The sequence below is a fragment of the Thermomyces lanuginosus genome (assembly GCF_041956635.1).
Source record: "Thermomyces lanuginosus strain ATCC 200065 unplaced genomic scaffold VTN49scaffold_28, whole genome shotgun sequence".
In the NCBI taxonomy this organism is placed as follows: Eukaryota; Fungi; Ascomycota; class Eurotiomycetes; order Eurotiales; family Trichocomaceae; genus Thermomyces; species Thermomyces lanuginosus.
Genome location: NW_027192362.1, coordinates 166,173 through 176,444, shown reverse-complemented (window position 1 = coordinate 176,444; position 10,272 = coordinate 166,173). Strand labels below are relative to the sequence as shown.

General features: G+C 51.9%; 5 protein-coding genes across 5 annotated transcripts in view; 2 read left to right on the top strand and 3 right to left on the bottom strand.

Annotated features, from left to right (window-relative positions):
• Positions 1-2,650, bottom strand: part of VTN49DRAFT_3172 (uncharacterized protein) — a gene marked incomplete at both ends in the record, with an annotated part of 4,742 nt that extends 2,092 nt beyond the window's left edge. Inside the window, 4 exons of the mRNA XM_069410979.1 lie at positions 9-1,970; positions 2,022-2,363; positions 2,420-2,558; positions 2,614-2,650. Of these exons, the coding sequence (XP_069268450.1) occupies positions 9-1,970; positions 2,022-2,363; positions 2,420-2,558; positions 2,614-2,650 (2,480 nt within the window). The remainder of the gene's footprint in view (positions 1-8; positions 1,971-2,021; positions 2,364-2,419; positions 2,559-2,613) is intronic.
• A 494-nt stretch (positions 2,651-3,144) lies between these two features.
• VTN49DRAFT_3171 (uncharacterized protein) lies at positions 3,145-4,500 on the top strand (the record flags this gene model as incomplete). The annotated part of the gene is made up of 1 exon (XM_069410978.1): positions 3,145-4,500. One exon carries the CDS (start codon positions 3,145-3,147, stop codon positions 4,498-4,500), a length of 1,356 nt encoding a protein of 451 aa, XP_069268449.1.
• Positions 4,501-4,833: 333 nt separating this feature from the next.
• VTN49DRAFT_3170 (uncharacterized protein) lies at positions 4,834-7,349 on the bottom strand (the record flags this gene model as incomplete). Its single annotated transcript, XM_069410977.1, has 2 exons — positions 4,834-7,232; positions 7,319-7,349. 2 exons carry the CDS (start codon positions 7,347-7,349, stop codon positions 4,834-4,836), a joined length of 2,430 nt encoding a protein of 809 aa, XP_069268448.1.
• A 676-nt stretch (positions 7,350-8,025) lies between these two features.
• On the top strand, positions 8,026-8,785 carry VTN49DRAFT_3169 (uncharacterized protein; the record flags this gene model as incomplete). The annotated part of the gene is made up of 3 exons (XM_069410975.1): positions 8,026-8,100; positions 8,167-8,381; positions 8,446-8,785. 3 exons carry the CDS (start codon positions 8,026-8,028, stop codon positions 8,783-8,785), a joined length of 630 nt encoding a protein of 209 aa, XP_069268447.1.
• Positions 8,786-8,969: 184 nt separating this feature from the next.
• Positions 8,970-10,168, bottom strand: VTN49DRAFT_3168 (uncharacterized protein; the record flags this gene model as incomplete). The annotated part of the gene is made up of 2 exons (XM_069410974.1): positions 8,970-10,020; positions 10,080-10,168. The coding sequence occupies 2 exons, from the start codon at positions 10,166-10,168 to the stop codon at positions 8,970-8,972; spliced, it is 1,140 nt and encodes a 379-aa protein (XP_069268446.1).
• Positions 10,169-10,272: the final 104 nt, after the last annotated feature.

Below are 10,272 nucleotides of genomic sequence, written 5' to 3'. Positions count from 1 at the left end.
CTCTGTACTGCCCTTGATTTCCAAGCGCACCGGCCAGACTATGGATGCTGAGGAGCGTGTGTGGATGATCAGGTCCCAGCACTTTCTCCTGTCTCTCCAGTGCACGACGATACATCGTTTCTGCCTCTCCGTACTGTCCCAGAATATCGAAGCTGCGGCCCACTTTGGAAAAAAGATTCGCATTTCCACCTCCACTTGTGGCCCTACGTTCGAGAATCTGCCGGGCATGCGGGAGGTAAGCTACCCAATCACGTCTGTTATCGTGCTCAGGAAATGGGAAAGCCTCTTCGATGCGTCGTGTTATCTTGGCCGTCCATTCCTCAAGTTCTCCTTGCTGGTCTAACCAGTTCAACATTGCAAGCCGAACTAGCCGATGCACATCATACATGTCGGGCTCCTCTCTCTCTGTGATGAAAGCGTACGCCTTCAGTGTTCCGATTGCGTCTTCCGCCTCCAGTGACCAAGGGTTCCCAAGCAGAAGAGACCGAGGGATAGCTTTCTCGCTCAGGAAGCACATGAATTTCATATAATCGGCAGCGAGAGGATCCTGATCTGTGATCTGACGAAAGGAGATGAGCCACGTTGTGGCAATAGGATTCTGTGTCTCCTTATATCGATGACTGTCCTCGAATTCTCTGCTCAACAACTCAACCATATTCTTGTCGCTCGACTGGCAATATTCGAGATATTTTGTCGTCGAGATCTGCTTCCTAGCCATATATGCCGAAGCTTGTCTGATTGCGAGAGGCAGGTAACCAAGAACCTCAAGAAGCTTTGCTGTATCACCCCGATTGCTCATCTGGCTCTTTGTCAGATGCGCTTCCAAGAATTTGAAACCCTCATTCTCGGTCATGCCCCCAACACTGAAAACATAAGGTGCTGGAACATTGAGCTGCACCAGGAGTTCGCGATTCCGTGATGTGAAGAGCAGGGAACCTTGCCGACTGAATGGAAAGTGACGAGCAAGATTAGTACTGCCACTGAAGAGCTTCGGGCTGTCGGCGTTGTCAACGATCATCAACCACCTACCCGCGGTTTCACGGCTCAGGGCGGTTTTTACAAGTGACTCCACGTCTGCTTTGTTGTCATTGATCCCATCAATTGCAAGTAATCGGCCGATGTTCCTGTAAGCGTTCCTGAAGCTGACGGCGTCTACGGCGGGAACCCAAAAAACGGAGCAGTTAGGATACTTCTCGCGAACTCGAAAAGCAACCTCGAGCGCAATTTGCGTCTTCCCAACGCCTCCCAAGCCTACAATGGCAGTTCTTTGGCAATTATCTGCGTCCACATCTGGCGGAACACTTGCAAGGAGGTGTTCTATAAAAGACTCTCGACCAACGAAATTTCCGTTTCTTTCAAAAGGGACGTCGAAATGAATACGGCCTGTTGCTGAGCTGTGTCCATCAACGTCATCAGAAGCGTTGCAAAATAGGCGGTCAACAAACTTCCTGACAGCCCATTCATTCTCGGTCAGATAATTGCGGGTATGTGCCGAAATCTTGCTGGCCTTTTCCCAATCAAACAATGTTATGTCTCTAAGCCCTTGATCAACATTGAACCGGAAATATTGGTCATTGTGCCCAAATCGACTGTACAAGTTGTGGGCGACTCTTTTAGAGGACATGGCCATATTTCTCAATGACTTGACGATCGATGCGGGGGAATCTTCGATGGTAACAACATCTCCAAGGCCGGTTCCAATGCTGAGGATTCGCATCTGGCGGCGTTCGGGAAACTGCCTTTGACCCTCCTGAAGTAGGATTTCGCAGGGGTTGTTGTATCCGAAGGCGGCATCAACAAACTCGATACCATCTCGACCCAGTTTAATCGACTCGAAGAAGCTTACTGCGGCTGATGTCGCGCGTGCAACCTCCCAAATAGTGCACGACTCAAATGCAGTTGATGACTCGTACGTTTTGAAGAGAGTGGGAGGGGCATCGATATTGTCTTTTGTGATTGCCAAAACCACCCTGTGACATATTAGTTACTTGGATTCTTCATGGCTGCAGGTTCTGACGTACGTCTTTTTGCATGTTCTGTCTCGAAAGAGCATGTTTTCATGTGGGCATGTACGAGAAGTCGACTGACCATTTTCCCGACGTCTCTTACATTCTGCTTCCGCACAGTATGTCTTGATTGTCAATTTCATTGCATGTTCGAGGCGTCCAGCAGAGAATGTTGAATCGGATTGAACTAGAGTGTCTGAGGTCGATTTCAGTGTGAACATGGACTCAACTTTCTGTAGGTTGCGAGAGGAACTTGACGAGAACTCCGATGAAAATGCCTGTCTAGCTAGATCGCGGTACGCCTCTATGCATTCGTTGACCGTCATTTGAAGTCTCCCAAGCATAATTGCAATGATACTGTGCACTGGTCAGGCGCGTTAGGTACGGCAATACGAGCGGACGCAAGGCATCACCCTCCAGTGCTTGTGCCTCCAATGAGATCAAAGTAGTCGCATGGCCTGGGCACATGGCTTAAACCGTTCTTCTCACGAATTTTCTCCATGATATCTTCGAGGATGAGAAGACTCGAGAGTCCTCGAATCCCGCCACCGTCTTAAAGCAGGTCAGGGAAGCGAAACAACTAGGAAGAGGATCTGAGGCGCCATACCAATAGAGAGGATCTTCAGCGGTTCTTGTGAAGGCATCGCGAGTTTGCTTGATCTGACGTGCAAATATTAATTATCGATCTTTCAGCGCATTCTAATGAAGGTTCAATAGATTGAATAGTATTACGGTCTAGTGGGATCTTGATGTCGGAGTTGTCGTTACTCGAAACTACAACAGCTCAACATTCCCTTCAGCCGCAATCGAGCAACCCCTCTCTCACTGCCGGGCACGTGCTAACGCTGGAGGGCGCCGCAGAATAGTTAGACTGCAGGAGAGTCAGCAAATGGAGTGACGGCTTCCGATGATTCGCAACCAATCGCGATGGGCACGCCAAGTTTCGATCCATCTCACCAAGCCAGTTGACGCCTTGTCAAATGCTGGGGCCTGCCAGTCAAATACGCTCACCGCTCTGCCACAGATTGCCCGCGCTCTCTGCGCCCAGATATGATATCATTTCCGTCCCGCCTGAGCTTGACGGGGACCCTTGTGATTAGCTCCAACACGCGGAAATACACCCAAGCCCTCTTCGAAAATGGCTCCTCGACTGTCTGCAGCAATTTCCTGCTGCCGATGTTGTCGCTATGGAACCAAGGCATCTTTTTCCACAACCACTACAGTGCGGCAGCAGCTGGGGCAAGCCGATCTGCCTGCTGCACCACCGCCGCCTGCCGGCTATGTGCGGCTCACGAATCGGGCCCTGATCTCGCTCGCTGGTCAGGATAGCACGTCCTTTCTTCAAGGAATGGTCACCCAGAACATGATCATGGGCAAGGAGCCGATCCGGACAGCGCGACGAACGGGATCATACGCCGCTTTTCTAAACTCGCATGGCCGTGTCCTTCATGATGTTTTTATCTACCCTGTTACAGGCAACAATGGCTCAGGCTCACCGGAGGAGCCGGAGTGGTTAATCGAAGTTGACAAGGCGGAGGTTAAGAACCTCTTGAAGCATCTCAAGAAGCACAAGCTTCGCTCAAAGTTCACAATCCGAGAACTAGATGAGTCGGAGCGGTCAATTTGGGCATCCTGGAACGAGAATGCAGAACCTCGCTGGGCGGCGTACAACATCGAGTCGGATCTCCCTTCACAGCTTTCCGCGTCGTCGTCGATCGTTGGCTGTATGGATACGCGCGCGCCCGGATTCGGCGCAAGACTCTTGACCCCTGGCACCGATGATCTTCGCACACATTTCCCCGATTGTTCTCTACTTGGTGGGAAAGAAGTTGATCTGACGACGTATAATCTTCGTCGAATATTGCACGGGGTCGCTGAAGGGCAAGGCGAAATCATCCGCGAGTCAGCTCTTCCGATGGAGAGCAACATGGATGCGGCGCGGGCAATTGATTTCCGCAAGGGCTGCTACGTTGGGCAAGAGCTCACAATCCGCACACACCATACGGGTGTTGTGCGAAAGCGGATCTTACCCGTGCAACTCTATGATAACGAGTCTAATGCAGGCTCGTCGAGCGAAAAGCCCGTGTACGATCCGACGACAAATCTTCCCATTCCTCCCGCAGGAGCCAACATCTCCCGTGTCAGCGCGCGCAAAGGCCGCAGCGCCGGCAAATTCCTCGGTGGAATCGGCAACGTCGGCCTAGCACTCTGCCGGCTAGAGATGATGACAGACATCAAACTCACCGGCGAGAGCAGCCAATACGATCCATCGCAGGAGTTCAAGGTTTCCTTGGACAGCGAAGAAGGGGGAGAGTCTTCATCCGCGGGGGAGGTCAAGGTGCGTGCCATCCTGCCAGCCTGGCTGAGGATGTACATCGAAGCCGGCGGCGCGCGGGGATCGCATGCAGCTGCCAGTGAAGGGTTACGGGCCAAGGATTTGGTCGAGCAGCTGGAAGGAGAGACAGAGCATGATTCGCGTCATCGGAGCGCGTAACCTGTACATTACTTGTATATAGACATATCGCCACTCGCGTGAACAACCAAACACATGTACATTATGCGCTGCTTCATCTGAAATTGGCAAACTAGAATTGTGTACACCTGTGTAGGCAGGCATTGGGTACCGACTCAGCGCCAGGGGTCCTAAACTCTCCAATATCCAGCTTAAGCTCTGAGTACTCATCTTTGCTCCAGGAACAAGTACCATCGTAGCCATTACTGATTCCTTGGAACTACTTCTCAATGATTGTAAATATATATAATTAATAGTCATTTAATTTGATTGCTACTCGGACATAGACATTCACTCCCACAAAGGGGAGCGGATTCACCGCTTTCCCTCCGCAACATTCTGCAGATATCCAAGCAAAAACGCCTTGTTGTCCGGCGACGTGAAGCGGCTCCGTCCCTGGTCGGTGGTGCCCCCGGACGTAGACGGCTGGGCCGGCCCTGCAGCCGATGACGAGGGAAGGACGGGCGCTGTAGAAGCCGCGCTTGGGTTGGCAGCGGTGGTATTGGTTGCTGTAGGACTCTTCCCAAACAGCGAGAGAAGAGCCTCCTTCTGTGCGGCAGTCTGGCTGGGCCGCCGATCGTAGTTGATCTGCAGCATGCCTGGAGGTTGAGGGGTGACTCGCGCGTTGTTCGCAACGGCGGGCTCGTTGATAGAGGGGGCATCTGGGACCGGTTGGCTGGGTTGGTCGTTGTTCAGATCCAACCTGTCGGAACGACGGAGGATCTGTGGTTGGAAAGGTTTGGGAGGTTCTGGTGGCGACCTTGCATGTTCAACGCGAGTTTGCGATACAGGGCCTGGGGGCGTTTCCATGCCTGCCGAAGAGTCCCTCTTCGGTCGCGACAAGATGGTGATCGGAGACGCTAGGGATTGCTGGCTTGTGTGAGTTTTCGGTGATTTGCTACCCTCCTTGGCCGACCGGGTGATCTTGTCATGTTCAGAAGACGGCCGTGACATCGTTACCGAGGCCAAACCCTCCAAGGCGATCTTTTCCGCATCGCTTCTGTTGGACTTTCCCGGAGTCTTGCTTACATTGTGGTTTCGCTGTAGAATCTGCTTTGGTTGCGAGGGCGCAGGATGAGCAGGCAACTCCGCCGCAGAGGTGGTCGTAGGAGTGACAGGTTCTTTGACAGAGTTCAGCAAACCCTCGAGATGCTTTGTCGGAGTATTCGCATTTGACGCCTTCTGAGAAGGCGGGAGTGGGCTCACTGGAGTGGGAGCCGATTTGCACGAGACCGGAGTGCTGCTCTTGAGCATGTTCAAGAGGGCCAAAGAATGACTCGTAAGCTTCGGTGGCGGAAGCCTACTAGCCGGGGGAACCGCAGGACTCTGCAATTGACCGGTTTGCATCTGTGGTGCAAACTGCGGGTCTCCCGTCTGTTGATAGGGAGCAGGCATGGGAACCCTGCCAGAGTGATGAGGCGCATGAATATTTTGAGGATAATGCGGCGCTTCCGTTGGAGCAGCGGAATATTGCTGTCCCTGGAAGGGAATGTTGGACGGAGGAAGAGGACTAGCGGTGGAAGGATAATGATTGTATGGCAAGCTTTGGGAAGGCGGGGGCACGGGATTGGGATGAAATATGTGAGGAGATTGCGCAGCATATGGCGCTGGACCAGAGGAGACATTGGCTGTGACTTGATCGGCTGATATGAATGGCTGAGAAAGCGGATGTTGCGGATGGGCTGAAGCGGCTTGCGGTGCTGTTGCAGTATGCTCGTTGTTTGAGCCACCACGGAGCAGAGCCAATAGTGCGTTCGATTTCGAAGTGTCGGTTGGAGCGGGGGAAGGCTGAGAGACAGCTGTCGTAGGGCTGCCAATGTGCAGAAGCTTCTTCAAACTATCCGATACGTCTCCAGTGGTGGTGACCTCAGGGAGATCGCTCGGGCCCGCTGCATCCGAACCACGCCGCTTAGTATGGCCCGTGGCCGGAGTGTATCCTTCGTCCATTGATGTCTCGCCTTCAAGTTGTGCCTTGGACACTGTAGGGGTGTGAATCTTTGCATCGAGTTTGCGTTGCTGTGTGATCCACTTCTTCAAAGGACCAATAAACGGTGCCACCATGTAAAACTTGCTGGCATTTGCTGCATCATGGTGCTTATTCTTTTTGAGAGTCGGAAGATCCGACAGCTTATACCACTCAATCTTGCTAATCTCCTTCCTCGTTCGGGGAGAGAATTGCGTATCCATGGGGACGCCTCGGAAGACGTACAGCCGCATATGCTGTTCGCGCATCGTGATTTCGATGTACTTGACGTTCTCTTCATCCTTGATCAAGCCAGCTTCTCGAAGATCAAACCCCGTCTCCTCGTGTACCTCTCTAATCGCGCAGTCCAAGTCCTTCTCATCCTTGTTGATTTTACCTCGAGGAAAACTCCAGCTGGCACCCTTCTTCCATCCTTTGACCAAGACCACATGGTCCATGGCATCATTGAGCAAAATCGCTCCTCGCACGGGAACTCGAGTCTTGTAAGCCAGGAACTCGGAGAAGGCGGTGAGGTGATGGTAGTGCGACCATTGCGACATGAGCGGGCAATGTTGAAAGATGCGCATCGCAAATGCCTTGAGCGACAGCGACGGGAGGGCCGGATCGAGCGGCCGAATAAAGTCCTCGTAGAACCATTGTGCCTCCTCCACCTGGAAGCAGATACGCTCGACCGACTCGAGTTCCTCCCGAGGCAGGTTTATGATAAACCGAACACACAGGTCATCCAGCCCTATACACTCGTCGAAGCAAGCCTCAGTCAGCGCAAATTATCCTCCTGCCATGTTCACTTCCCACTGAGACAAGGGCCCAACACACAATCTTCTAGTTGAAGCTTTGAGTCTGTCATGATGTATCACGTGTTTGGGCATTTCAACACAACTCTAGCAACCACGAACGAGGCTCAGCAGTGGGAACAATTAACGGTCACACCCCGTCGATGGCCAGTGAGAGCTGGACCACCGAGACCGCACCGTCTGTCAGTGGCAGAGGGAGGTCGGCGAGGGGCAGATTCGGGAATCGGAAGAGAAAAGAAGGTTGCAACCAGTACTGAATGCTAGAGCACGGGTGCGGAATGACACGAGGAATCGGAATTCTGCACCGCCAAACATTGCACTCATTGAACTGGTTGGCCCAACTGTTTGCCTTGATCTTCGGTGATGTGGCAGACGTGGCTGGAGATGCCATGCACAGCCACAAGTAATATCTTGGCATTATATATTGACCAATGAAAGTTCAGCATCCAATCAGCAAGTGTGGCTAGTGACAACCTTCGTGCCAGTTGTTCACCGGGTATGACGTTGATGCATGTGAGCCCAGTTCAGCAGGGTGAAGAGAGCAATTTCTAGTTCCTTGTAGCAATATATCTGTAACCTTAAAGCAGCGGACTCACTTGACCCTGCCTCTGAATATTTATTGATCTGCCTCTGCTGTTCTACGGTGTAACTTGAGAGATTTCGAAGGTCAACACATGATCCTATAAACACCTTATCTCCCGAGAACACAGTTGATTTACGCAGACACTAATGGCTGCCCCAATTGCGTCCTTTATCGGCAAGAGGATTCTGAAAGAAAATGTAGCGAACAAGTTTGGTCAAGAGGTAACGAGCTTGATTTTCCTATCTTCATCCGCTGACTTCCGAGATTGTGTGACTGACATGCCTTAGGATCCCTACTTCGAACATGTCCCTGCATCACGTCTAGGCCGCGCCTTCGGCAAGAAAACTCAGAGACGTCGAAAAGCCATCCCTCCGGGATTGTCCGACAACGATGCTCGTGTCCTCAATCGCGTCAAACGCCGAGCCTATCGACTCGATTACTGCTTGTTCAACCTCTGCGGCATTCGATTCGGATGGGGCAGCGTCATTGGATTAGTCCCTTTGTACGTGCCTTGGCTCTCTCCCAGGTTTTATTTGGACCGACGGTTAACATTCACATGTTGACAGCTTCGGAGATGTTCTCGATGCGGTGCTAGCCATGATGGTGGCCCGTGAATGCCAGCGCATCGACGGAGGCCTTCCCAGCTACCTTCATGCTAAGATGGTAATGAATGTCATCGTCGACTTCCTGATCGGCTTGGTCCCATTTGTGGGAGATCTGGCCGACGCAGTCTTCAAGGCCAACACCCGCAATGCAATCCTCCTCGAAAACTACCTTCGCGAAAAGGCCGCCAAGGCAGACAGGGCCCGAACCAGGTCGCAACGGGGCCAATCGCATGATCGTCAGGTCGACCTCAGTCTCCCTGAAGAGTTTGACCGATATCAGAATGACACGCTGGAGCCATAGCTGTTGGATCAGCAGTCCAAGTCATAACAAGCCTGAGAACTTGTCGACAATCAGCTATCAAATGGCCACAAGGGAGGGGATGGCTTTAGAGATAGATGGGCTCTGCGCATGGCGGAGAGACTGCGACTGTCGTTTTTGGTCAAACCATCCGATTGTCCCAGGTTGGTCACAATTGAACATCACTTCATGTATTAGCCAGCGATGAGCTTGGTGCAGACCGTCTGCATCCATAGCAAAGCTGAAGCGGTGGATTTTGGGCGTTAGAGTCGGTGATCTCAGCACCATCTAGACTTTGGCTGTCTGGCTCAATTGGTGAGGTGCACAAAATACACCTTGCTTGGTCGCTTGTGAATCCTGCGGGTCGAAGCTTGTTTACTGTTCTCACCACGTTTGCCATGATACCCGGATATTTAATACCCTGAGTTAGGACATAGTTGTTCAGAAGCTCGTCAATAGAAAGATCTCTATTAGACAAGGCCTCTGATGCAGACCGGTCGGGAATAACGATGCTCTCGACAGAAGGCACCAGCTTTGCATATTGCTCCAGTTCTGTCCTGTAGAGTTCTCGAAGGGGAAAAATGAATTCCAACCCCCACGGCGTGGGGCCGTCACGAACCTGCCAAGTCAAAGATGCACCTCGACCTTTGGCAACATTTGCTAGTGTTTTCGCAGCCAGGCGAGTGTCCGAGTCTCCCCATAGAATGGTTTCACATCCGTGATGTTGTGCAAATGCAACGATCAACCTGAATAACAGGATGTTGTCAATGTCATCCTTCGAAGTTGTAGTTGGTATGGACGCGCGGAAAGTGTCTAGTCTTTCGCGATACGATTTCGACTCGTCGTCCTCAAAGCCCGATCCGGCGACTTGGCGCAGCACATTGGAGATATCCGGATCATATTCAAAAATGCTATGAAGCGGGATCATCGTGTACGTGTGACGAGGATAATGCTGGCGAACCAAGTCGAATTGCTTCTCACAGGACGGCCGCGACGGCGATATCGTAGACGGATCAACCGCGAGCACATGCACATCGTAGTTTGTGAACTTGAGTGGCCCAGCCAGCTGGTGCTCGACTTGGCCGTTGATCATATGCAGGAGAACGGACGAGGAAGCTCCAAAAGAAAGCGGCAGCAGATGCTTGTGTTGTTTTCGTGTCTTCGCAGCATCTCCCAGCATGCGGTACTGCTTCATTCCGGAGGAGCACTTGTTATCAGCGTATCGTAAAAAGCATGGTCTAGTGAAGGTTCTCAGCATCATTTCTTAGTCATACGAACGGAAATCTATAGCACGTACTGACACAGAGGTCGGTTGCGCACTTTTGCAAAGGCGTCGGCATTGCGACAATTCGCGCAAATGCCAGAAGATTTTCCTTCCATGGTCATCGTTGACTGCGAACAAGACTCATCCCACTTTGCAGAGCATTTGGAAAAAAAAAGGACCCTGCCGAGCTGCCGAATGGACTGCTTGATTACATAATACGACCCAC